This window comes from Fusarium mangiferae, assembly GCF_900044065.1.
Source record: "Fusarium mangiferae strain MRC7560 genome assembly, contig: FMAN_scaffold003, whole genome shotgun sequence".
Taxonomy (NCBI): Eukaryota; Fungi; Ascomycota; class Sordariomycetes; order Hypocreales; family Nectriaceae; genus Fusarium; species Fusarium mangiferae.
In genome coordinates, this window is record NW_024573923.1 from 2154133 (window position 1) to 2181265 (window position 27133).

General features: G+C 49.8%; 9 protein-coding genes across 9 annotated transcripts; 3 read left to right on the forward strand and 6 right to left on the reverse strand.

Annotated features, from left to right (window-relative positions):
• Positions 1-664: 664 nt before the first annotated feature.
• FMAN_04428 (uncharacterized protein) lies at positions 665-4540 on the forward strand (the record flags this gene model as incomplete). The annotated part of the gene is made up of 4 exons (XM_041828865.1): positions 665-667; positions 741-1432; positions 1489-2711; positions 2769-4540. The coding sequence occupies 4 exons, from the start codon at positions 665-667 to the stop codon at positions 4538-4540; spliced, it is 3690 nt and encodes a 1229-aa protein (XP_041679685.1).
• Positions 4541-4782: 242 nt separating this feature from the next.
• Positions 4783-6361, reverse strand: FMAN_04427 (uncharacterized protein; the record flags this gene model as incomplete). Its single annotated transcript, XM_041828866.1, has 2 exons — positions 4783-5857; positions 5910-6361. 2 exons carry the CDS (start codon positions 6359-6361, stop codon positions 4783-4785), a joined length of 1527 nt encoding a protein of 508 aa, XP_041679686.1.
• A 1123-nt stretch (positions 6362-7484) lies between these two features.
• Positions 7485-8894, reverse strand: FMAN_04426 (putative L-arabinitol 4-dehydrogenase; the record flags this gene model as incomplete). Its single annotated transcript, XM_041828867.1, has 5 exons — positions 7485-7691; positions 7745-8213; positions 8270-8429; positions 8481-8608; positions 8662-8894. 5 exons carry the CDS (start codon positions 8892-8894, stop codon positions 7485-7487), a joined length of 1197 nt encoding a protein of 398 aa, XP_041679687.1.
• A 572-nt stretch (positions 8895-9466) lies between these two features.
• FMAN_04425 (uncharacterized protein) lies at positions 9467-11431 on the reverse strand (the record flags this gene model as incomplete). Its single annotated transcript, XM_041828868.1, has 5 exons — positions 9467-10125; positions 10171-10525; positions 10575-11096; positions 11149-11291; positions 11347-11431. 5 exons carry the CDS (start codon positions 11429-11431, stop codon positions 9467-9469), a joined length of 1764 nt encoding a protein of 587 aa, XP_041679688.1.
• Positions 11432-11834: 403 nt separating this feature from the next.
• Positions 11835-12913, forward strand: FMAN_04424 (putative D-xylose reductase; the record flags this gene model as incomplete). Its single annotated transcript, XM_041828869.1, has 3 exons — positions 11835-11939; positions 11988-12266; positions 12317-12913. 3 exons carry the CDS (start codon positions 11835-11837, stop codon positions 12911-12913), a joined length of 981 nt encoding a protein of 326 aa, XP_041679689.1.
• A 180-nt stretch (positions 12914-13093) lies between these two features.
• FMAN_04423 (uncharacterized protein) lies at positions 13094-14541 on the reverse strand (the record flags this gene model as incomplete). Its single annotated transcript, XM_041828870.1, has 3 exons — positions 13094-13779; positions 13841-14213; positions 14260-14541. 3 exons carry the CDS (start codon positions 14539-14541, stop codon positions 13094-13096), a joined length of 1341 nt encoding a protein of 446 aa, XP_041679690.1.
• A 2749-nt stretch (positions 14542-17290) lies between these two features.
• Positions 17291-21974, forward strand: FMAN_04422 (uncharacterized protein; the record flags this gene model as incomplete). The annotated part of the gene is made up of 2 exons (XM_041828871.1): positions 17291-19943; positions 19990-21974. 2 exons carry the CDS (start codon positions 17291-17293, stop codon positions 21972-21974), a joined length of 4638 nt encoding a protein of 1545 aa, XP_041679691.1.
• A 516-nt stretch (positions 21975-22490) lies between these two features.
• On the reverse strand, positions 22491-23316 carry FMAN_04421 (uncharacterized protein; the record flags this gene model as incomplete). The annotated part of the gene is made up of 5 exons (XM_041828872.1): positions 22491-22666; positions 22723-22798; positions 22862-23018; positions 23072-23205; positions 23257-23316. 5 exons carry the CDS (start codon positions 23314-23316, stop codon positions 22491-22493), a joined length of 603 nt encoding a protein of 200 aa, XP_041679692.1.
• Positions 23317-24971: 1655 nt separating this feature from the next.
• Positions 24972-26558, reverse strand: FMAN_04420 (uncharacterized protein; the record flags this gene model as incomplete). Its single annotated transcript, XM_041828873.1, has 1 exon — positions 24972-26558. One exon carries the CDS (start codon positions 26556-26558, stop codon positions 24972-24974), a length of 1587 nt encoding a protein of 528 aa, XP_041679693.1.
• Positions 26559-27133: the final 575 nt, after the last annotated feature.

Genomic DNA, 27133 nt, shown 5'->3' on the forward strand with positions numbered 1-27133 from the left:
CTTAGTTCTAGAGCTACTCAATGCTTGAGGCATATCTCAATCTCGCAAAACCCATACTTTCCGTGGCTTGGATTCCTTTAACAATATCTATCCATGATGCTCACTACTCTGTACATCCATATTAACAGTATAGAACACGCCAGCACCCCTACCAATTGTATAGCGGCCCCCGGAAATGCCCCTACAAAAAAGGTCTTAGCTGAAACCCATTCGGCCAACGTGATAAAAAAAGCCCGACAGGCACCTTTCAGCTGGGTGAGAACTCAGCCACTGCCCCTGACACGGCCACGGACACGGACACACACCATTTGACTCAGCTTTCAATATCTACTGCTACCTGGAGTTTGGTATGAGTCTTGTGATGGGATGGCCCCCAATAGTTGAAGATGGCGCGTCTCACTCAGCCCGGCGATAAATAGAATAACAGGGTTGCAACTCACAGCCTCGGTGAGAGGAAATGATTGCTCACACTCGTCACTTGTTAGGCAGCGCAATTGTCGACAGCCTCGTTCTGATTCGAGCGGCCATTTATACGCCGATCAGCCGCACATTTCTTGCAAGGTTGCTTGCTTGCTTGCTTGCTTGACTTAGCTCTGTTCAGGGATTCCCCAATGTTTGGAACGACACCACGACCATCGAGCTTCCCCATTTTCGACGACACATCATGGTGAGTCTCACTGCTCGAACCTGTCGAGTCTCATTTACAGCGTGCGGCAGTTGACTGACAGTGGCCGAAATAGGGGTCCGAGAACCGTTCAGTAGCCCGCTACGAGACAACAGCAGTATACACTCATCCAGAGGCCAAAGTTGACATTGTTCTTGTCCATGGGCTCAATGGATCGCCCGACAAGACATGGACGGCCAAGAATGGAACTTTCTGGCCTCTGGACCTACTACCAGTCTCACTCAGAGGCGCACAGGCTAACATCCTGGTCTACGGCTACAATGCAGACGTCTATTCCAAAAAGAACAATCAAACAGCCAGCGACAGCTTCATTCACCAGCATGCGCAGAATCTCATAACAAATCTGACCCTCCATCGCCAAAGCGAAGGCACATTCAAGAACCCCATCATTTGGGTATGCCATAGCTTGGGGGGTATCCTCGTCAAACGAGCTCTCCTCTACTCATCTGATGTTCGCGAACCTCACCTTGAGCATTTCCGATCCATTTTCGTTTCGACCTTCGGCCTGGTCTTCTTGGGAACACCCCATGTTGGCTCAAATGCAGCTACTTGGGGTCTCATTCTTCAAGCCATGTCCGATGCAGTCATACCCAAGAGGTTTTTCGACTCTGAGTCGGTGCTTTTGAAGACTCTTAAGAAAGACAACGAAACCTTGGCGAACATCAACAGTCACTTTTTGGACATATATCAGCGCTTTGAGATTCATATGGTTCGCGAGAATCAGAAAACCGATATCAAGGGCCACAAGTATGCCGCCCTTGCCTCCTCGGAAGCTTGGTCACCTAGCTAACTTTTTATTATAGAATTTTTATTGTTGATGCCAACTCAGCTGGACCTCAGTTGCCTGGTGTCACTTACTACGGGATAGAGGCATCGCACTCCAACATGTGCAAGTTCGATGGCACCAACTCCCCGGGCTTTCGTAACATTGCTATCACTATACAGCAGTGGATTCAAAGGGCCCCATCTGCTACCCAAGAACGATGGCTTGCCGAAGAAGACGAGAGACGAGCCCGTGCCATGACAAGAGCAAATGAGATTATGTCGCCTTACACAAGTCAGACTCAGACACCTGTGCTGAGTCAAGATATATCATCGTTCAGAGGGAAGAAGCCAGTCCTGGAAGGATCATCTTTGGCGCTCCTCAATAGAGATGAATCAATCTTTGTTCACCCAGAACGCTTCCGCCCCAACTCGCTCTTTAGAGGTCGACAGCAAGAGCTGGAGGATCTTCATGCCATGCTCATGGACCGGCAGCGCAGAGACCAAGGTACTTCTGCTGTTCTCATATGGTCAGTTCCCGGGGGAGGAAAGACGCATCTCGCCAGGGAATATGCTTTCAAGCATCGTCATGACTACTCGTGCGGCGTCTTCTGGGTACGCACAAAGACTCCTGAAGATCTCGAAGATGGATTCTTGAGGATTGCCAAGCATGCCATGTCTCGGGCAGAAATCGGTATACAGGACGAGACAACCCTCCAGAATCCGAGCAAGGTGATCCCTTTGGTTCGAAACTGGCTTGATCGATCGGAGAACTGGCTCCTCATACTAGATGGAGCTCTATGTGACACCCCGAATCTGAAGAATTGTATACCCGATGCGAGAAACTCAAGCCTGATCCTAACGTCTACCGACACATCCATCGCAGGAGACCATCACTTTGATAATCCCCAGAAACTCGAACTCGGACCACTGGCTGACAATGATGCGCGTACGTTGCTGCTTGAGGATATGGACAAGAAGAAACCCTGGACTCAGGACGATCTCGACCGCGCTCTGGAAGTAGTTCGGTTGGTTGAAGGCCTGCCACTAGCCATCCATACCGCAGCTGGTCAGATGAAAGCTACCAAAGAGCCACTGGCAAAGTACATTCGATCTTACAAGAAGCGGCCCCGTACCGGCGGGTTGGGGGCTTACAAAGCTGTGCGAGAAAAGCTCAAGGAACGAGGGGAGACAGCGGCGCTTAACCTCATGTATCTACTCGCATTCTGGGGAGGACGGGTGCCGGTCGAGATGCTGTCACTTGGTATGTTATCATGCCCTCATCACTCCCGGAACGAAGCTAACTTGATAGGCCTTAAAGCACTTGATAAGCGCACTCCTGTGCGTACCCATGACTCGATGGGTAAGCGGAGTCTCAACAAGACATTCACCGTTCTCATAGCGTTTGCTCTCATCGAGCGTGACGAAATAGAAGATGTCCCATCGGTGAGCACGCCCGGCGAAACGATCCCTAGTTCAAGACCAATGGAGCCTCTCGACGTGCTCAAGATCCACGGTATCGTGCAAAGCTTCTTTCTTGAGGCCTTAAAGAAAGACGGGCAGTACAACTTTTGGCTTGAACGTGCTGCCGCTGTTTTCCTCGAGTCTTTCGACCGGGGAGATAGCCGTGCCAAGAACAACAAGGAGATGGGCATTCCAGATGACTATCGAAGGTTCGCCACCCAGTGCCGAAGGATTTTGAAGCATCTTGAAGAGGTCGATAGGCCGAGTCTAGAACTCATGTCCGTTGAGCAAGCCTTGCAAGGCCGGTTCGAGGATATGCAGGTCAAGATTCGCACCTTGGCACGCTCAATGACCACAGACTCTGAAGGGAGATGGGTTCGGGGACCTTATGTGTCTGTATTTGAGAAAAGCAACAGTGCTTCTCTGTCAAGCTCATTTACCACTCCGGATGACGACAACATCGAGGAAGACAAGCAAGCCCCTTGGGACTTGCGCACTAGTTTCCCTTCTCTGGAAGCAGACAACGATGCCCCATACCCTTACGATAGTACAATGCCCGTACCGGTGTTCTATGAGGATGACGATACTCTTATGGGGAGCGTGGTCTCTCAGCAACGGCCCGCAGAAAGGCGTTCAAGTGGCAACAGCCCAAGGGTGTCTGAGCGTGACCTGAATGAGAGTTGGACTTTGATCAAGGAACCAAGTGTCCCTCGATCGAGGCCACTCTTTGAGCCTGCTGAGCGCGTCATAAGGCCGACAGTCAGAGGCCAGAGCGTGGGGGCTATTCCTCGACCAGACTCTCACCCTCGAGAGATAAATCGTGAGCGTGCTGAAGAAAACCCGTTCATGGGTTCAGGAGATGGCACGATCCCAACTATGGAGATTGCCAACGCAGACTGGCTCACCCATGATCGCATAACAGACCGCCCACGCGCAAGTCATTCGGATACATCTCTCGATGCAGATATTGACCACTGGGCACTGGGCCTGCCTATCACTAGTCACTCAGTGAGCAGCCTCAGACCTATATCTCATCATCAGCAACCAGCATCTAGTCATCGTCGTACTCTGTCTACTGGAGAGGTTTTGTCATCGTCGTTGCCAAATAGCCTTGCAAGCAGCACCCTTCGGCCGCCCTCGTCAGGACCTGAAAGTCAGTCTTCTCAGCCCATGTCACGAAACTCTTCCTCCAGATCAGATCAACCTGTCTCGGTTAACCCTGCTGTTCCCAGGTGGGCACGACGTGTACCATCGGCCACAGCCACAGAGCCCTCGCCACGACATATCACAAATAGTCCTGACAATACCTCTTCGGGGTATCAATCATGGCAGATGAGGCAATCAGGGCCCTGGAATGCTGAAGGGGCTTCTAGGAGGGAAATCACCTCGAGCCCTAGACCAGAGGTGGAGGCGGATGGCGCGGACATGGTGAGATCAGGTTCCGGAGGGATTCAGTTCCACGGTCGCATTATTGAATTTGGAAGATTACAGCCAGCAAATGCGCAACCAGTCTATCCATTAGAAATCAGCGAGTCGACTCACGCTCTGGAGAGCCAGGCTACCACCCGAAGAAGACGGAACACAAATAGCCAACCTCCTGGTTATCCCCGACCAGATACATCACGATAAGAGGTCGGGAGAATTTCATGGACAAAATGCCCTAGATGTAGCCAAATATGTACTATATGATGTATCAAAAATAAGAAGCAGATTTGAAAGACAGCGTTACGAGGATGTGTTTTTAACTAATAACAATATCATCATGACTGACCTTTGGGTATGTTGTTCATACAAGTATACTGGCTGCGGCACTTCTCAATGCTTCGACTCTTCTTTATCTCCTTTATCTGTTATGTTTTGTCCTCCCATGCTCATAGAGTTGCTGTTCTAGGCACACCGTTCTCGGAGACAAGCATTGGGGGTAATTCTACAGGACTCCGACCATTTCTGTAACTCCACAAACGGCTCACATCCTTGACACGGATTCCGTGATCATCACTAGTCTCCTTGATTGTGTTTGAGATCCCATGAACCTCAATTGGCGTTGAAGCATCGCCAGATCCAAATCCCTGCGTTCCAGCCCATGATATTTCGAAGGCTTCTCTCGCGTTGGCAGAGGCGCTGCCTTCTTCGCCGACCTTGATGGCCTCATTCATGAACTCATTGTCTTCATCAGCGCCCACATACCCTCCAGTCTCAGCATCCTTCTTCAAAGGGAACATGGCGTTTAGGTAATGCTGATTCATCTGGTGGCCACCGTGGCGGCCGTCTGCTCGAGAGAACAATCGCCCCTGAAACCGTGGGAGTTCTCGCGATTCCATCCTGTTTGTTGCAAAATGCAGTATGCCCCATATGGCAACAAAATCTGTACTATTGGCATAGTGCTCCACGTGCAAGATACACCTGTCTTTGGCAGCGGAAATAGATCGAGTCGACACACCAGAGGATTCCTTCCTAACCGGATTACGAGCCTTTAGGGCCAGGTCATCCTTAGCTTCGAGTGGGCTGCTAGAAGGAGAGTCGAAAGAGGACTCGGTAAGAACAGTGCTCATCGCAGATAGGGGCTTGAGACGAGCCAGCATCTGCGAAGACCGATGGCGATGGGGATTGTTGAAGTGATTGGCAGCGTTCCCAAAGGTATAGACCTCGAGTTTAGACATTAGATCTTGTGGCAGCTCCTGGAGCAACCAATCGAGAACCAGGCCCCCCTCGATTCCTCCTTGGGAGTGTAGCACGAAGATGACTTTGGACTTGCTTTCATCATAGAGGATGTCTTTGAGTAGTCTGAAACAAATTCTGACATCCCCAGTTGCGTAGCCAAAATTGCGCTGTATCAGACATTCAACGACATCAAATATTATTCCGCGAGTCTGGTTATGTATGCCAAGAATAGGCCGGCCAAAAGTCAGTGCAAGTCGGTTCAAGTTTGACTGCATCCAATGTTCTCTATGGATCTTGTCAGTGGGCAATACCATGTTTTAGCTCAAGAACGCCATACCCAACAGCAACGCCGTTCAAGAAAACCCATTGTTCGTGGGCGTGCTCAGGCCGAGCCTTGGCGTACTTTTCATCCGAGGTATAAGTTTCCTTGCTACCATTGAGAAGCTTACAGATGAGCCAGTTGGTAAACATGAAACCAGCGATACCTGTTGCGGCCATCCAGACTGGAAACACAATAGAGAATGGCAGGGCTATGATGAACCCCAGCTGCAGGAAGAAGAGAACCAGGTGGACGACAACGCAGAACACGTTCTGAGGGGATGGATAGAGCTCATCAAAAACCTTGCATTTGAAGGGATAGACGGGCCAGATGACCCATGGAAGTGCCCATACATAGACAAAGAAATAGTATACGTCCTTGGCGAGAAGCTTGAAGGGAAAGTCGGTATGAGAGTAGTCGATGACGGACTCTTCGCCGATCTGGGAGCGATAGTACTGAGTTGCACCCATAGTGGTGATGCTATGGATGGATGTATGTGAGGTTTTAGTAGGTATTCATTGAGAATCGAAATAGGGGGTAGTTGTTGGAAGTAGTAGGCACGTTGACGTTGGGAGACTCGAGGTGTTGGCCTGTCCTTTGTTCACCTAAGTAGGTAGATAGGTAGGTAGCTACCTTCTGTACCTCGGTATTTTAGTAGGCAGGCAGGCTCTTAGATATGAGCCCGAGTACTTAAGTACCTTAGGTATGGAAGCAAGACAACTGACGTTGTGAGCTACTGTCGCGTGACGAAAAGTAAAGAAGGACGAGCAGGTGCTTCACATGCAACAAGACTGCTGACGGTCTAGGAAGCAAAAGAACCCTAGCTACCTAGGTAGTGGTCTATATATTTACACAAGGATGTGTATGGAGGCGGACTGGCAACTAAAACGCTCAGCCTTGTTCCATGTCGACACCCTCATCCCCAGATTTGGCCCAGGCAACGACGAGTAAGAGGCCGAATTACCATGTCAGATGCCCCCGGTTGACGATGAAGAATTGGATGCGACGTCATCACACCAACTTGGCGCTGGGATCGCTGAGGCTTAGTGGGCTCGGCAGCCAGGGCGTGGCATGCTCACTGGAGCCAAGGCGGCAAGGCTTGGGCTGTGAGCGTTATAGTGTCAAGTCGTGAATATGGATTCTACCAAGTGTAGAAGAGAAGATTGAAATTTAAATTCTAGACGTCTACTGTTATTGTACAAGACAAGGCCGTTGAAGATGTGGCGGTCAATGGGATTGTTTCAGTCGGGTGCCTAGGTAGAGAGGTAAGGTAGTTACTCTACTAATACGATCCCAGTATCGTGGCCGGGGGTTCATTAACGGGACCTACCTTACTGTCTACTGCAAGTTTGTAGGGTAGCTGCACCATAACTTAGTACCTTGCCTATCTGAACTTCTAGTACTTACTGAAGCCAAGTCGCAGGATCATAAGTTTTGAACTTGCACTTTGAGGATATTAGTATTTACAGAAGGGATACTAATGCATCAAGACGATGTAGTAGGCTTATTTGAGGTGCAGTTGAATCACTAAATGAACTATAGGCAGACAGCAATGACAATGCCTTGTTGGACCAAAGCCCATTGCTGATTCTCTCAAAAATACGTTGTCTCAGTCTCATCCACAATTTGCACCTTGATGCACCCATTCTTAGGGTCTGCCGATAAAGACAAACCCTCCAGAGCCTGTTCCAGAGGGAAAACATGCGATACCAACTTCTTCGCATCTATCAAGCCCCCCTCAATACACGCAATACCCGCTGGCCAGGTGTCCTTGTATCTGTTGATGAATCGAAGTTGAATCTGTAAACTATCATCAGTGTCACATCTCGCCACCAACAGTCTTGATTACATACCTCGGCAAGAGACAAATGCATAAAAGGCAGATTGTTCATAATCGACCTGCCAACACCGACAACCATGAGAACACCTCCACGACGTACCATATACGCAGCGGAGCATACACTGCTTTCGATACCGGTACATTCAAACACAACCCTAGGCTGAACATACTCTGTTTCACCAAAGAGCTTCCTCACAGCCTTCCCATTCTGCTCGTTGCTCTTGCTAATGTCAACCTGATACGCAATAGCGGTGGGAACGAACTCCTTTGCAAAAGCCAGTCGTTTGGGTTCAACATCGGTGATGACCAGGGGATGGGCCCCAGAAGCTCGCGCGGCGGCGAGGGCAAGAAGACCAATAGGGCCAGCACCACAGATCACAGCAGGCGTTCCGAGTGTGATCGGGGCGGAGTTTATGCCGTGGAGGACGACACTCAGGGGCTCGAGAAGGGCGCCCTCGGCGAAGGAGACACTATCGGGAAGTCTGAAAGCCATTAGTTCCTCAATGCTTCCACCCTTTGGAATTCCACTTTGTCATACTTATGAAGCCATTTGGCAGGATGAACCTTGTATCGCTGCAGAGTTCCTGCATAAGGGTAGACCCCGGAGAACTGCACATCTTCACAGAGATTGTATCGGCCGTCTTTACACAGAAAGCAATGACCGCAAGGAACACCAGGCTCAACAGCCACACGGTCGCCTAGACATTCGTATAAGTAGCAATACTCCATTCTCTTCATTTTTTGCTTACCCGGTTGGAGATCTGCAACATCCTCACCAACACGAATCACAACACCAGCGGCCTCATGTCCAATGATGCAATCACCCTCAAATACAAGGGAACCTATACATCCTGTTTTCCAAAAATGAACATCAGAACTGTCCACATAATCAGCGACCAATCTTTTGCTACTGGCAACTCCATATCTCACCCGCAAATACCGGTGGCCTTGATGTGAACAAGAACCTCGCCGGACTTGGGTGCATACACAGGCGCGTCGACTCTTTTCAAGTTGTGATCTGCCGTGACCTGCAAGGATGGGTTCGGTAGGGGAGCCTTGAGAGTTTTCGTATCGCTAGAATAGCCGTTGAGCTTGACCTTGAGCTCATCAACAATCGGTGCTACATCATGGGTGAGGGGTTGTGAGGCTGCCAGCGAACACATGGTGATGGGACGAAGCGAGAAGAATAGTTTAAGGAGAAGAAAGATTCAGGGAGGACTGTGAAACGAAGAAGTAGTGACAAAGGTATCAGGTGAGAAAAGAAAGGCCATCGTTGTCTCATTCCACCCCGTTTTACTCGCATACAACATTGCCCGTGTAGCAGATGGTACTCTGCTCTACAGGACATTACAGGCTTCGAGGTTATCATCTCCCCACTTCTCCACCCAAAGGTTACCTAGTGGAGGGCTTAAAATTGCCTGTTCTGGACGTCGTCAACAACCATTCAAACCTCTATTCGCCATGGTACATAGATCGATTTTTATAATGCCCCATTTATGCATTTTCTGAAGCGCCCAAGGCGAGCCAAACCATAGGCTTCGTGGCTGTTAAGTATATGCCACCTGGGTACCTACCTAGGTAGTTATTGAAATCATGTACACAAAAATCCAACAATACACTATTCTCTAACGACATGTAGAACTGACTGCTGAAATCATGACCACTAGATATACCGTTCCTCAAGCCTAAAAGCACAAGTGCATAAAGGCGAAGCCTACTCAAACACTCGGCGTTCTCAATCTGGCTGCCACTCATGCATGAGTTGAGCTGATAATGAGTTCACGTTCCATCCTGTCAACGAACCAATGCGATCAATTCCACGCAGAATAGCATGCTGCTGGGGTTCATAGGTCATCCGCTTAGCAGCAAAATAAAAAGACGCCAGCAAGCTAAAGTCCCAGTTGGTCCGCGTGTCATTATTCAGGCTGATACCACAGATTCGCTGAGCATGCCATAGCGGTGATAGATAGATGTTTCGGCCATGCTCCTTCGGGAGGGTACGTGGCCGATTCAGTAGAAGCAACAGCATCGATGTATGGTACAGCTGGTTCGCCAAGACTGCTGCCCCATTGGTAAAGAGCACCAGAGGGAAGAGTTGTTCGCCGTCTTCAGTCTCGAGCATGGGTTTGAAGTCCGGGGGGCGGGTTGAGTACCACTTATGAAGAGCTTCAGAAAGTCCTTTCCATTTGTGGGCGGCTGGAAGGCGGATCGTGTCAGGATCAGTCTGAATATCACCCCCGAAGCAATAATTGAGGACCTCGCCACACAAAAGAACAGGCTCTCGCCCGCATCTGTGTGGTTCTCTACTCAGAATGCCCATAGGTGAAGAAACTTCGCGAGAGACGATGGAGGGTATAGGGACTGAAGAGCCGTTCATGAGACCGACAGAAACACCTGAACTAGTGAGCAGTTGCCTTCAAATTTATGAGATGAACGAACCCAGGCGTAGGATCATCCAAGACACAGCTAGCGCGGCGGCGGGGTGATGTAATTGGAAAGGAGTCGAGTTGATTGTCTCATAGCCTGTACTCTTTGATGGGCTTAACCAGGAGGTTGGCTGTGTGGCGAACTGTCGACGGACGGTGGTAAAGGTGAAGACCAGGACGCGGCAAAGAATTTCGATGCTGGAAGTGCTTGTATCAGGTAACAAGGGTTGCTCATTTAGATCGAGTTGGGTACCATCTCCAAGAGTTTCCAAAGTAAGGGAGAGGACAGAGTCGAGAACAGAAATAGAGTCCATAGCAACGCGTGGGACAAACAACCCAAATGTCTGGTCAGGATCGCTGATATCAAGCTGTGAGATATGTTAGATTGCTCCTAGAGACAAGAGGGGACAACTTCACCCAAGGCGCAATATTGTATCTGTAATGTCGTAGTAGCTCAACAGCACGATCCTGTGCCATATGAAGACAATTGGGGAAAACATCTTCACGAGGCTGATCTCTCACTTCGAGTTGCACATTCTGTGGAAGTTGTCCAAACAGTCCCCCATTGGTGCCGGTTTGAGACACTGTAGGTGCTGAAGGGGATACATAGTGATCGTTACCAAGAGCGAGGAGTCCGTCGAGGGCAGTTTCATACGCTGCATTGGAGGGTGAAATGACGAGATTGAAGTCTACAGAGTCTTGTAGACTATGAGGAGGGGCTTGAGGAGATGTGACATAAGTTTCGATGCTGGGACTGATTATCGCTGGCGACGGAAGCAGAGCAGGCGGGTCAGGTGGGTTTGTTTGTTGAATCTTGTGCGTAGCAACAGTTGTGTCTACCTCTATAGATGAACACTCTGTCTTCTCAGCCTCGCTCAAGGTGGATTCGTTATGATGTGCATGTATACCAGACTTCGTTGCTGTTTCTGGCACAACAAACTAATTCTTATGTGAGTGGACATGGATCAATTGAAGTCCTTGATCAACATACCCTCAGCTTAGCATACGATTGTTTTGCGTTACGGGGACCCGAAGACGTCTTCGCATTCTTTTGAAGAAACGACAGCTTGGTTCCATATTGACACTCGAACCCTCCATCAACGCAACGTTGACACGAAGGTTTCCCTTCATCGCCTAAGGTAGAATTAGTAAGTGTCCATTATGACATTTACACAGATCGTTGACTTACACTTCCGTCTTCGTACCCTGCACTTGAAACACCCTGTCCTCGTTCTCTTCATGCGGGTCTTTGCCTCAGTCTCAACGTCTCCCATGGCATTTACAGTGTTTACATGAAAAAGACTGCAACTCCAAAGTGGGAAAGTTGAAGCCTTTACGTGGGGTGGGACCTGGGGAGATGGGGTATGACATGGGGTTTTCGGAGCCGACCTTGACTCGTTAGCTTCAGAAATATTACCAAATGAGGAATAACTAAGCGTCGGGAAGTGGCAGGGATTATGCTACTGTTTATGACTTGCGATAGTACTGAACTAGGTAGTAAGTTTGATATTATCATGACAGATGTCTCGAGTTATTCGTCAAGCGGAGACTGGAGGCCAAAATGGATAAGAGAGCAGCCCAAGACGCTCTCTACAGGTCTCACTCCCTCATTTTTTTCTATTTCCTAATTTAACTGTCACATCTTTAATCGTGGTTGGACTACTCACATCCAACATAATGGCTCCCTCTACCGTCAAACTCGCATCTGGCCATGAAATGCCCTTGGTTGGCTTTGGCCTCTGGAAGGTTCCCGCCGACCAAGCAGCTGAGACCGTCTACAACGTGAGAACTCGTGTTTGTTCACCATCAACTGTGTTGACAACAGTATAGGCCATCAAGTCTGGATACAGACTCTTCGACGGAGCATACGATTACCAGAACGAAAAGGAAGCAGGCCAAGGTATCCAGCGCGCTATCAAGGAAGGACTTGTGAAGCGTGAGGACATCTTTGTCACCACGAAGCTTTGGAATAACTACCATGCGAAAGAACATGCCCTTGCCTTTGCCCAATCCCAGAATGAGGCGTGGGGTCTTGGATATATCGATTTGTATCTCATCCACTTCCCGGTCGCCCTCGAGTATATTGAGCCTGAGAAACGACGCTATCCTGTACGCTGAATCTGAATTCTTCTTGTGCATGTTCGTTAATATTTGTCTAGGCCTGGTGGATGGATGATCAGGGTACTGTCAAGCCGGCTAACGTTCCCATTCGTGAAACATGGGAGGCGCTCGAGGAAGTTGTCGACCAAGGGATCGCCAAGTCCATCGGCGTGTCGAACTTCCAGGCCCAGTCCCTCTATGATGTCCAACGTTACGCGCGTCACCCTATATCCTCTCTGCAGATCGAACACCATCCCTACCTTGTCCAGCCAGACCTCATTGCCATGGCTCAAGAGAACAACATCGCTGTCACAGCATACTCATCATTTGGACCCCAGAGCTTTAAAGAGCTCCCCGGTATCTTCTCTAAGAGAGCCCATGGTGCCGAGCCTCTTCTTGAGTCCAGTCTCATCAAGGGCATTGCTGGAAAATATGGTAAGACTCCTGCTCAGGTTCTGCTACGGTGGGCGACGCAGCGCAACATTGCTGTCATTCCCAAGTCAAACAACCCCAGTCGCCTGGCGCAGAATCTGGATGTTGTGAGTTTCGGCCTTTCTCGAGAAGAGATTGAGAGCATATCTGCTCTGGACCGCGGGCTAAGGTTCAATGATCCTGGCTTCTATCTTCCTAACTTTCCTCTCCGTATCTTTGCTTAAGCTAGGGACCGGGTGATGTAATGAAGCTATAGGATGAAATCAATGATCTGGATTTTAAATAAATGAGACTCATTACTTATTACTTACTCGATGCCCCTTTCGTTCACTGGTGATGGTATCACCTTGAACCGTTTTCCGTGATTTATTTCTACAGTAGTGAAGAGAGGAGACGGTAAAATCTCATCTAACCTTGTAACCCCATGCATGTTCGAGGTCGGCTATGCGCCAATTAGTTGCCCACCCCGTCATCGCCTCTATGCTCAGGATCAACTTGGAAAGAAGCAAATGTTCTGACTTGTGACTGAGAAGTCTCCCTGCAATCCAAAGTGGCTGGATGGCATTATTGAGGCAACCTTGATGGGGGTTGGTCAAGGAAATGCCACATATACATTTAGCATGCCAGATGGAAGATCCTGTCGGTCCCACGTCGAGCTTGACCTCCCGAGGTTTCGATCCTAGCAACAACGTGCAGGCTGTGTGATAAAGCTGATTAGATGAGATCCCCGCCCAGTGAACAAAGAGGATCTGAGGAAATGGTCGGCTTTCAATGAATTGGACAGGAACCACTTCTGCCGGCCGGTCCTCCAACCAAGATTGAAGATCGTGCCAGAGTCGTAGCCACCGTCTTTCAAAGGTTGCAGAATCGCAACCATTGTTCTCCCCAAGCTCGACATAGTGAGTGCGGTCAGCAACGAGCTCACAGACTTTAGAGCAGAGATACACTGAGTAGTTGGCGTGCATATCTGGCGAGCGGTGGTCTTGAAAGATGTCAGCGGCGGAGTTTGGATCTGAGCCGGGAGGTAGCCATTTGTCCAGTGGTACCAGTGTGCCTTGAGTTCCATCAGAAATGAGCGCACCACATAGATCTAAAACAGAGTCAATAATGACACCGGCTGATTGAGAAACTTTGAGAGGGATAACACAAACCCATTCTTGCATAGCACCAAAAGACGGCTTGAAGGAGGCCGCCACTGAAACCGTTGACATCAAACGAATCGAAGAGGGCAGCGCACCCTTCGAGGTGACGGCGCCAGTCTTGTGGACTTGCAGACATCATTTCTAGACAGCAGAGAATGACGCATATCGGGATTATGGTGAGGTCTCGGGCTTGAAGTAGGGGGTTAAGGAGACGAATAGCTTCCTGGTAGAGCTCTAGACTGTCGAATGAATGCTGCCTGGCCTCTTTACGCTCCATCTGGCGAGCGGACAGGGCGAGGACTGCATAGAGAAGAGCTGGACAACTGCGAGCAAGGACTGGTACTTGAACATTGAATGCTCCGTTGCTATCAAACATATCGAGCTGTAGCGTGTTAGTGACTGAGTAAACACACGCATGATGTAAGTACCCAGGGAGCTACTTGGGCGACATAGTTCTTGAGGTATTCAAGTCGTCGTCCGGAAGCAAGGGCTGCCTTTGTCTGAGCCTGAGCTGCGAGCTCTTCGTCAGTTGGCCCGTAGTTTCCGGGTGTAGGTGAAGCTTCGCGGGATGGTGCTGCAGTCTGAGCTGTGTTGAAGATGAGGCACCGAAGTTCTTCCTGGTATGCGAGGTATCCAGGATCCTGGACGAACTGATCCAGTGGCCAGCTATTGGAGGGCGATGAAGAATTGTCTGCCATGAAAGACGCCATACTAATAAGTTCACACGGCTTGACGTGTTGGAAAAGGATACCGCAGTATACAGAGGCTTGTTCTGTAGTCAACACTTTTCTGAAAGTGGTCGATGGTCAGGAGGCCGTTTGGCCTGTGATAGATTGCATTTGCAGTACTAAGGGAATATTCTGGCGATCATTCAAAACAAGGTTGATGTTTTCACAGGTGGGATTCTGATAATATTGAATGTGCTAGAGACTCTGGGCTAAGCTTGACTGTCCCCTCGCTGTGCGGGGTCGGCAGTGCTGACCTTGGCTGGTACAATTACCGGGTATAAGGTACCTTAGGTCCACTACTTTGGTTGTTTATATGTTATGTCCATGCCGTTCAGTTTGAAAACATGAAGCTATCACGATCACGGCACATTGAGATAAAATGTCTTTTTACCAATGTCTACGTCTGATCAAGGATTCAGTAGGTATCGATCGGATTAACCATACGGAGGTCACAACAGTCCGACGTTAGCTGCTATCTGCTAAAGTACTAGGTAGTAAAACGACACGACGAGAAATGACTACATACTAGACTCTATGCGTATGAGCAATATTGCAGAAAAATGATTGATCAATTCCATCTACAATTTGCTAGAAAACAGTGTATATGTTGTACCAAGCGCATCTTATTGTCCACCCAATGTCTCATGTACCTTGTAGCTGTAATAAACCAATGATGAAACATGTCCACTCCGAGGGAGAACCAATGTTGATATCCAGTCTGTCGGAGTTAGCTGTCTGTTCCTGGAAAATGTTCGAGATGATCGTGATAGTCGGCGGTCAATCTATGTACCATGAATGTACGCTTTGGCCTCTGGTTTCAACTTCTGTATGACAATCAATGCCATTTGAGCCTTGCATATAGTTTGGCGCGTGTTGGCAAATGACGGTATGTCTCATTTCCACGAAAAGGTCGTTGACGGAAGAGATCCGAGGGTGACTTTTTGCTAGGTTCATAGGTTGTTTACAAACATCTCTGAGTTAATTATGTACCATCTCACCAGGACCAACTCAATGACGATAGTAATTCACCATTGTATGTACCTCGGAGAGGAGCCTACCCGTGAGCACAGACACAGACGTTGTGAGTTGAATGCAACCAAAGACTCTCTTCTAAGCTTAGCCTGGCCACATGGCTTCGCAAGGGGTCAGCCGCGTTCCATCGCTTCTGATTCTGATCTGGAACGATGTTCCTCAGAATCCCTGTTCCTCTCCCCCTTTCGTGCCCACTCGAGTAATCCCGCCGAAGAGGAACGGCGCCGCGGCAGATGAAGATGCTCACGCGCATTCGGGGAAGTACAGTACAATACCTACCTACTAAGGTAGTAATGAGAGGAAAAGGGGCTTCCTTGTAAGGGTCCTTACCTAGGCTCGCCTCAACGCCCAGCCCACTGGGACAGTCTATTTGACAGCTCCAGAAAAAGGTTCGAGAAGATAGAAGACTGATGAAGCCCAAAGACTCATACATAGTATGCACTCTCTACTATCTTGTACCATACCTATTTGATCAATTTGACTTTGTATCCGTCGAGTATTAGAGTTTACTTACTGACTCGGGAGCGGCAAGGCTGGAACCTTTTGATTCCGTCTCCACGGTTGACATTGTTTAAAGGCCTAACAAGGTTTGGTTTGTTGAATTACGTTCTTTCAAGTTTAGGTCGGCGGGAATTAGCGCACATCATCATTCATACATGGAGTGATGATGGGACATTCTCCGGTTGGCGTTTTTAGGTGAAGCAAGGATTGATGAGTTTACATACGTACGTACATGCTCTTCATCTGGAACGGCAGATGCATCCATATTACTGAACATTCTGCAGCATCGTGCCCTGCTGGTTGCTTTAGCAGATTCATTTTCAGGTGGTTGTGGTGATGATATCCACTGACCTGGCATCCTCCCTTCAACTGCACTGGTACCACGCAAACAAACGGGTGCGCACTTGAACGGCGCCTAAAGATCAAAACAAGTTCGTCTATTGGGTCTTGGGTTCTAACTAGGACGCTGTGTAACCTTGGACGGATACGTTCACGTGCATATCCCCGTTCCTCTGAACGTTTCATGAGCATTCCTCAGTCTTTCAATTGCTCTCATTTTAGTCCGTACCAGGTACCTCCTGGCGTTCATGAGTTCAACTGCTATTAATTAACACCCCATCTTCCCCCTGCATCAAAGACCCTTGTCGCCCCTCTTTACAGGCACTTCTCCCCCTGGGTCTGGCAGCCCAAAAGAACAAATTTGCAGCGAATAAGACCCTAGATCTATCGTCGAAGCTCAACTGGGATGATTGTTTTGATGGTCAAGACGCAGGTACTGTACATTTATTACCTATACTACCTACCTATATACATACATTCGGTACCTACCAACTTTTGTACCATGAGACTGGCTGGTGCTGCTAGATTGAAATTCCTCGCGGCGCCATCGACAGTCGAAATACTTAGCATCAGCCAACTTTGCACGTCACAATTCCTGGGCCTCCCGTTGTCCGTCAAAGCCAACCGCCAACTGGCCCAATCGTTCGCGCGTGGCTTTTTTTCTGTGACCCATGCGGAAGCCGGCTTCTCCTGCTAACTCAACTAGCCTACCTCTACTCAGATTGGTCTGGGTTGGTTTGGTGAGAGGAGATTTAGCTCTGCAGGTTGCAGGTGAGAGTACGAGCCAAGGGAGCTGAGCTGAACAGACCAGCCAGACAAAAAAAAGCCTTTTTCTCTACCCGGCCCCCATCGAGTCAAGATGCCGTCGAACTCAACTTCATCTTCCAACGACAATGCTCGTCGCAAGACTCGACGTCGGCCTCATACCGACCTGAACATCAACACAAACAATTCATCCCTTGCCTCGCCGTTGTCGAAGGGAAGGGACGCCATTCCGCACCCACGGACGCCGCCTCCTCAGGATGCAGAATACCGCGTGTCCCAGTCTAAGTCCAAGTCTAAGTCAAGGTCTCTAGCCAATACGAATTCCGACAACAACAACAATAGCAGCAACAATCGGGCGCCTACCAGGTTACCCGCCTCCAATACTCACGCGCATGAGTCCTTTCTAGAGAATCCCACTCCCGTCGAGGACGATATGGCCGACCGTCTCCCTCCATCATCCACACAGCGAGACTCCCACGATCTATCCTTATCTCCTCGCAACGTCACCCGAGACTCCCTCGTGGCTAATATGCTCATGTCTCTCGACCAATTCTCCATGGCACAGTTGAGCGACAAGTACGGCCCATCATCAACACCTGCATCCCGTACGCACACCTTCGACGAGACCTCGCCCCAGTTTGGCGCCGCCGAGCAGACTAGAAGCTGGGTAGCCTCCAATTCTGTCGCAGGTCCCCCCCGATCCAACGGACACCAATATTCTTATAGCTCGGATCTTGAAGGAGGGGACGATTCCAGTCGTATATCGAGCCGCGGCCGACGGAGCAATAGTAGCTCTAATTTCCAATCAAGTTTCCCGCGCCTCAACAGCGTTCGCGAAGGTCACAGAGCAGGCTCATCGAGAGCCATGCATTCGAGAGGGGGCAAGCCGGGCAGCAAGAGCAGTAGTACAGCTAGTGTTGACGCTGGTTATGCTCAGGTGCTTGGAAGTCAACGATATGGACGCGGGTTTGGAAGATCTGCCAGTTTTGACTATGGACCTCAACAGCAAGCAGCACAGGCTCCAGTTGTTGAACCGTCTCCCTTTCGAGTCGAGTTCCCGAATAGTTACATCGACGACGAATACGATGCAGCCCCGACCCCTACCGTCCCGGGTGGCCCACGACGGGAGCCGTCGATCCCTGCGATGTCGGCAATGCCCTCGTCTATCCCACCACCAATGCCACCTCCACCTCTGGAGCCCCCGACACTCGATCATAAACGCAGCAGTCGCTCTCTGAAGAGCGTGTCGGGACGCAAGCCTGCCACTTCTCGGGAGCCTACACCTGCTGTGCCAGCTCTGGACCTTGATTCGGCTCCTGCACCCAATGTTGGCTATGGTAAATCAAAGGACCCGACCGTGCACAGCGGTCCAACGCCTGCAACACATGCACCTGCACCCGTCAAGGAACGTCCAGGCTTTTTCAGGAGGGTGTTCGGATCGTCCCGCAACAACTCACAGAACAACGAAACGGCAAACCCTCCCGCACCACAATCGAATCCCTCTGCCGACAAGATGGCTGGTACTGCATCGGCACCGCCATCTCGCGACACATCTTCATCACATTCTCATCACCCCGTACTACAAAAGAAACCGTCCTCGTTCTTCCGTCGGCGGAAGAAGTCCGTTACTGAAGATACTCCTCCTCTGCCCCCAATGCCTGCAGCTCCCGTCCCTACAGCTGCGCCTAACCTGGCTCCTCAGGATAGAGATGGCAACTATCCACCACAGCCAAGTCCCGTCAGCAGTTTGCGCAAGGTTATGAACCCGTATCTCAGGTCTGGTCAGAGTGCTCCGGGAACTTCTACTTCCCAAGGACCGTCTCCACTGGCCGATATTTCCAACATGACACCGGAACGAGACGACAGGGCTGCAGAGAGAGAAGGATATCAGCGAGAGTTCTCGCCTGACTATTCGCCAAGCCCCAATGCTAGGATCAGAACAGTCCGCTCAGAGTCTGATGAGCAGCTCAACAAGCGAAATAACAGCGGTACACCCTCGCGCCCTCCACCTGAAAGGCCTACCAAAGCGATTGAGTCGCGAAATAACTCATTCCTTAACCTTGATGGGACTAGCGATAATGAGGATGAACGCGGATTTTCGAACCGAAAGCCTGCTAGCGTATCCCAAACTCAGTCCAAGCAGCCCGATAACACTCCAGCAAGAGACATTCCTCGACCAGGCAAAGACCAAATTGGGTCCAGGAAGCCTTCCCATCGCCCACAGCAGTCCGATTCCGAGGATGAGCCAGACCGCTCCAACCTGGCACTGCCGATCGAAGGAGCTCGAGCCTCTAGTCCAGGATCAGCTTCAACTGGTACAGATTATAAGTCTGCTCTCAGTGCTCCTCCTAGTGTGAGGATCGAAAGCTCAGCAGACCCTAGTCCTAAAGTACTTGGCACTTTCGACTCGATTAAAAACAAGGGCATCGATGAGCCTGAGTTTGTCATCGGGGACCCGACCGAAGACGATCGTCAGAAGGCACAAAAGATTTACGATGGTAATGAGGACTTCATCCAGAAGGAGAAGGCTGCATCGTGGATGGGTGAAGAGGGCCCGATCAGACAACGTACACTTCAAGCTTACATGGAGTTGTACGACTTTACTAACCAGAGCATTGTTCAAGCCCTGAGACAAGTTTGCGGACGATTGGTTTTCCGGGCCGAGACTCAGCAAGTTGATCGTATCCTGGTGGCCTTTTCCAAAAGATGGTGTGACTGCAATCCTAACCATGGGTTCAAGGCAACTGGTAAGCACATGAGCTGTCCGATAATTTTCTAAACTAACTATGATAGATGTGATTCATACCATTTGCTACTCAATTATGCTGCTCAATACTGACCTGCACCTGGCTGATATTGAGTCGAAAATGACCCGCAGTCAGTTTATCAAGAATACCATGACAACCATCTTGCAGGCTGTCGATGAATCCGCCCCTGATGCTTTCCACCGCCCAAGCATTCTTCCAGACAAGAATGGCCTTGCGGCTGGTCAGAGCCAGGACCCGCCTTCTGAGCAGGACCGACGTTCTTTCAGAAACTCCTTCAGACCCCCGGCTCGTGCTGACTCGGGTACTCTGCCTGGTGAGGGTATTGAAGACTGCGGCCCCTTGGTCAAGTCCCGTTTTAATGGCACGAGAAAGGCCTGGGAGGAACAGATAGAGACTGTCCTCAAGGGAATCTATACCTCTATCAGAGATGAAAGGCTGCCCTTGTTTGGCGCTGAATCTGAGAAGAACGCCAGCCTACAGCCTTCCCACAGTGGAGGACTCTCTGTAATGGGCATGCTAAAAAGAACTCCTAGTGTCCTTAGTAAGGCTCCCTCGGAGAGCCAGCTATCTGTTCGCGGCCGAATCAATGAGAACGGTCGAGCCAATACAGCAAGGTGGACATCCAAGAGTCGATCACGCGCTGGCATGAGCCGCAACGGCTTTTCTTCGAGCCGTACAAGCTTCGACGACGGCAATTCACTGTGGAGTCCTACACCGTCCTCCGCCACATGGAGCCGCCACTCTCTTGGGAGGACTCAAACATCTGTTTCACAAGACTCCTTTGGCTCTCACCTCCCTCGAGGGGACTATCAGCAATCGATCGGTTTTGCAAATGCACTGAGTCAAGCCATCATTCGAGATGAAGAAATGTACGGGGACGGTGCCCCATCCATCATGAGCTCCGAGATCCCGGCAACTCAACTCCTTGAAGACGAGTCTCTTGAACTTGCTGGCCCCCCATGGGTCAAGGAGGGAATGGTCACTCACAAGCACCACCTGGATGGCGTGGATAAGAAGGCCAAGGCCAGAAATTGGTCCGAAGTCTTTGCTGTCATTCAAAAGGGACAGCTGAACCTGTTCTCATTCCAACCTAACAAATCTGTCCGTTCGAGAAACCGCGGCAGAAACGCTGGCGGTGCCCCTGCTATTGTCGGTGGTGGCAACTGGCAAGATAATGCAACGAATCTGGGCTGCTATAACCTACGACAGACTCTTGCATCTGCGCTTCCACCGCCAGGTTACTCTCGGGCCCGCCCACATGTATGGGCGCTGAGCCTTCCTAACGGCGCTGTCCACCTATTCCAAGTCGGCACACCCGAGATTTGCAAGGAATTTGTTACTACAGCCAACTACTGGAGCGCTCGTTTGAGTACCCATCCATTGACTGGTGGTATAAGTAACATCGAGTATGGGTGGAGTGAGGCAATTGTCAACAACGCTTTGGTATCAGCCATCAACGAGACCACGACCGGCAAGACATCGCGACCCGGAAGCAGCGCAACACATGGCCGGAGGTCAAGTGTTAACAGTGGTAGTTTCCGAGGATCAAGCTTTGATCACGTTGCGGGTGCTTTCACCAACAATAGTGGACGTGGTAAGCTACCTGGCGATCGGATTCACATTGCCGAATGGGCACCACCCACCCAGAGCATGCGGCCCAGCAATCAGCCTGAGGCAGAGCAGCTCCAGACTCTGGACACCTATGTCAAAGGGATCGAGGCAGAACTACAGACACACAACCGACTCCGCAGCCCTATGCTTCTGGCTTTTACCCCTAGAGGTAGCAACGCTGTGAAGGCCATGGCCAACTGGGAGCGCAAGAGTGCGTACCTACTACGCGAAATCGTCAAGTTCACGACATACGTCGACTGTCTTAGACAAGCTGATTCGAGGAAGCAAGAAATTTATCACGAGAGGGACTTGGCGCAAAGAGCTGCGCGAGGTGAACTCAGTGAAGGTGATATGGACGTCAGCAGTGACGATGAAGGAGATGTAACATTGAGACCTTGAAAAGGTCTATGTACGAACAAGCATACATGCATACAGACGCATCGGTTTTTTTTACGTTTGTTGCATATTTGGAGTTGACATTGACACTTTTATTTTGCTACTTTTTCTTTTCTCGCTCACGGGCAATCAAACAGCCCTGATACCCCCAGACGTTGCGGTTCGCGAATAATTCAGCGGTGTATACAAAAAAGAGAGCGTTGGGCTGATGGTCGAGAAGACGGGGCGTTATTAATGCCTTGGTATTTGGATGCGTATAAAATTAATACTCTTCTTTGTAATGATATTGGGACGATATATGAATATATCACTGAATATGAAGATTGGATGTTTTGACAAAATCTGTGCACAGTTCACGTAAAGCTCATTTCAAGTTGATCTTCAAACTTAATGTAGAATTGGAGTAGTAGAATATTGTAGCTCGTATTTCATATAACGTTGCCAGACCTTGAGTTCTTGGAGGCACCTGATTCAGTATGTACAACACTCCCGATGAACCACTTCCCAAATCATATTGACTTAGCAGTAGTCAAGCATGGAACCGAGAGCGGTCTTCTCGGCGCTGGTAATAGTCAACTGCCAGTAGCTCTTGACCTGGATCCAGCTCTTGGCGTAGGTGCAGTAGAAGCTGGTCAGAGGAGGCTTCCAAGAATCAGGGGACTTGTCGCTCTTTGCCTGGTTGACATTGTCGGTAACTTGGTGATGATGTTAGCTTGTTGCTATTGATGTGTAGAGCATTGGGTTGACTTGCCTGCCCACAGCTGGGGTCGTGTAACATCATTGGCGAACTGAGTACGCTTGGCGGTAGTCCACGAAGCGGCTCCAGACTGAGGTGTGTGAGCTGGTGTCTCCCCAGACGTGAAGGGTCAGATGTTGATGAGGGGACTTACGATCCAAGCGTTCTTCAGTGGAACCATGTGGTCAATGTCGATGTCGCTGGCCTGTGTCCATGTGGCTCCGTCATAGGGAGACTTCCAAGTGCCGGAAGTAGCAGCGCAGGCCGAGTTGGTGACGACGTTTGTTCCGTCTCTCTTCAAGACGTACTCACTAACAGACTTATTAGTATCTGGACGCATGTCTCATGGTATGGGTGTAGTCACCGAGTGTTGCAAGCACCCTCATAGGTCTCCCAGTGAGGGAAGAGGTCTCTGTCATAGGTGCCTGTGTTGGTAGAAGCGGCAACAGTAAGACCACTCAGAAGTGAGCGAGCAGTAGAGTCGCTGGGGATGCCGGGCTAGGTATGTCAGAGATAGTATCATAAGAGGAGTAGTGAAGAGTGCCATACAGGTGTAGGTGCGGCGAGGACGCCAGCAGCAGGAACGAGAAGGGCAAGAGAGAACTTCATCTTGAGATGCTAGAATGAGGACAGCAGACTTGGAGAGGGATGAAGAGAGAGGTGAAGAGCATTGCATACCTTGGTCGCTACACAAGAGTCTTTATATCACTCAAGCCAAGAGAGGAGACCATCTCGGCATTCCTCCTGATCACATCACCATCTCCATACAAGCAAGACCAAGCATATACATAAAACCACAGAATCTAATCTCCTTCCTCATCGGACATGCATCCGGCGCACAATAAGCTCTCCTCTGGCTCTGTCTCTGTCTCTGTCTCTGTCTCTGTCTAGACATGCTCACCGAGGCACGTATATGGGTTTCAAGTCCGTAGATCCCTCAGGCACGAGGCATCGTGATAGGCGAGCAGATGACTATCGGGATATCGAGCGTCTAATTCAGTGCCGGGTTGTAAAGTGCAGGGTCCAGTCAAAGGCTGAGACGCCGCCACGCTGATAAGGTAGTGCCGGTGATCGACATGGGGTGTTTCTGGATGGAGAATAAGAGTGTGGGGATGGGAGGATGGGTAACCTGCCTGTTGGGGAAGTGTGTGTCCGAGGACTGACAGGGGGGTTATTTGCTGTGTATGTGTATGTAGGTATGTAGATAGGTAGGGATAGTTAGGTAGGTCTTGGTGGGGTTTTGTGTCAACTGTTGTTTATACTGAAATAGAATGCAAGGATGGGAGAGGGAATAAGAGAGACAAGTGAAGCAACCAGATGTAACAGTGTGTATATACAGTCAGAGAAGAAAGAAGAAGAAGAAGAAGAAGACAAAAATGCATCTACATCTACCTCATGTCAAATTTTGATCTTCACTCCGAGGCTGTTATCTTTGGAGGACTTGCTGTTCTAGGCAATGTGTCTCATGACTTGTGTACTGCTTCGACTAGACTCAAACGAGATGTGTAGATCTCTCATGGTGATGCTTGATTAGGAAGTCCGATATCGTAGTGCTCGAAATATGCGCTTGTCGGTCACCTACTTATCTATCTATCGCCATGGTCTAGTTTTCGTCCAAGACATGAAGAGTTTGGCTAGCTACTATTGGATGGGAGGAAAGAAAACTCAGGACCTTGATCCTAAATGATAAAAAGATTTAGGGAATTTAGTATGAGTTTAAGATATCTTTTGCTGAGTTTATTCCAACGTCCTGTATCGACGTCTAATGTTGTCTTGCTCCCTAGGGTTGGCTAGATAGTCCACTGTCAACTGCCAGATCACCACAGCCAGACAGACACAAGCAACCATTGGTGGGTTTTCTTCTATTTTTCTTCTCTAGCGAGCGATTACTGTACATGTCCCCCGATTACAATTATCATACAACCAAATCTTTGCATTGCGATATCGTGTCGGAATGCTGCACCGGATTTGCTAATTCCTTCTCGGCCTCATGCCCGTTTTGTCTGATTACAGCCGTCTCCGGTATCTCTTAGATGCTTTGTATGCCGGTATCTTGCACGCCCCCCAAAAAGATTGATGAAATTAAATGCATTATACAGAGCTTCTTTTCGGGGAAAAGATCGAGTTAAGGGTTCTCAAATGTGTCTCGCGGGAGGTTTCCGGAAGTTGTTGGCCTGAAGCGCCATTTCTGCACCAGGAAGCCGTCTACCAGACTTCGGTTCTCATCTTCGGCTTCTCGAGCTTATCAGTATCATAGGCTGATTCTAGGGGTATCCTTGGAAGAAGAGATGGTTTGAAGGAAGCGAGTGTACATGTGGCACATGATCTCGCTGTTCGATGCCATCGTACCCCACAGCAGTGCCATCAATTTCAGCCTGGTGAAGACCAGCGCCGAGTCTGTCGACCTGCCTCTTGAATTTGGTGCATCCTTTGGCGGCTTGGACAATGTACTTGATAGAGTGGGCGTACTTGCGCGGTCTATATCGGGGGTTGATGTCCAGGTTGACCCTGGCTCCGCAGCGGACCATCTTACTGAACAAAGTTTCCATGGCCTCATTACCCCCGTGTGCCACGATGGCTTGGGCCATAAATGACAGTGCAGTGTTGCCGCACGCGTCGGGGATGTTGAGAGTGTTTTGGTGAACTGCAGGGTCGTAGTTCCGGCGAAACTTCATTTCCACTTCGCTCTTCAGGCATTTGTCAAGTAGGTACTTGATCATGTATTGCCTGCCGCTCCAATCTATAAGGGCAGACTGAGCCAAAATCAGGACTGGTGACTCGTATGGCCAGCAAGTTCGGACCATGCGGTGGTGAAACCCGTGATTGTCCATGAGGTCGTCCGCCATTCTCTTACATGTAGCTCTCATAGTCCCGTTGTTCGCCGATTCCAATGCAAGTCGAAACACACAGTGGAGTGGGTTGTTACCAAGGGCATCGACCATGTAGGGTCCAAACCCGATGCCAGACTCCAGGAGGTATCTCAAGCCCTTGGAGTTGAAAGCCTGGATAGCAAAATGGAGAACCGAGTACCTCTCCAGTCCTCCAGGGGCTTCGTTGAGTGAAGGGTGAATCTTTGCAGCGTGCCTCAACAGCTGGACAGAGTATTTCTGATCTGTCAAAGATGCCGCCAAGTGATGGACGGTCATCGACCAAAAGGGAGGCTCTGGAGGTGCCACGCCGTGAGCTGCAAAAGCAACAGCCAAGTTGAAATTTCCAACGTAAGCCGCGTCCCAGAATTCGTCTAGGAGATCGAAGGTTCCAACATCTTGCAGTATAAGAGGTGCCAGAGCAGGTTTCCACCGGAGTCTCGGGAGGTGATTGGAAAGCCCGGTCTCTTTTCCCAACTGATCTCTGAATTCCTGTGGCAAGACGAGGTGAAGATTCTTGACCTCCTGATACTTAGCACCCAGGCGTCCCAGCTTTCGGATCACACGGTGCTGCTGCTGAGCTGCAGCGATATGAAGCAGAGTAAAGGTTGCTCTGGCATTCGCAGTACTTCGCTTGTATACTTTGTTGATGTTGACGCGTAGGAGCGCAACAGGGTACTTGGAGAGAATGCGGTAGCCCAGTCGGTCAGAGCAGTTGAAAACGGCGTGTTGGAGGCCTTTGTGGCAGTCATCCTTCAGGTCTTGAGCGTAGAGGTAAACCTGGAGTGAGATAAACAGGGATTTGTTCGTAAGGATTAAGTTCCCAAGGCTGCCCAGATTCTGGTACCCAGGCTCTTGCTCGGTCCGTTCTCCGAGCTCCTCGACGATCAGGAGCAGGAGTTCTGCGATCCTGAACGTCTTGACTGCCGAAGTATTGACCAAGCCTTGGGAGGGATTGGGGCGACGGATCAAAGGGGACGACATCGTGAATCCTGCGGTAGAAGACCAGCTTATGGTGGTTGTTGGGATGAATATTGAGCCCAATATCGTGAGAAGAAAGGGATTGGGTTGATGAGTGAGAGGGGAGCAGGGAGAAACTGAGATGCCCTCAGCGGCGGGTGTTATGTATATGGGAAATCAAATAAAAACACGCGACTTGAGTGAAAGGATATAAATGAGAACTTGAAAGGATATTAATGCCACAGGGAAATCAAGTATAGAGTTGAGGTGGTGGCCACTCGCCTATGCTGGCGGTTCCCGATGTTTTGGTGGTGGAGGAGAAAGGAAGAGCGGAGGGTGGGAGACGAAAATATGTATCCCGCCGCAGCAGAATTAGGCTACTACTGCAGCACTCAAAACATGTTATAGCACCTCAGCTCCTCCAGAAGATTCCTCCTGGTTTCGATCAATAGCACTAGCCCAAAGGCCAACCGCACTAAAGAATTATGATTACTCCCTAGCACCCCTTATGCCTTGGATTTGTTGCAGGATCACTGCCGAGACTATTCTATTATATGTCATAGTAGAAGCCACTGCATATGGCCATCATGCACAAGTAA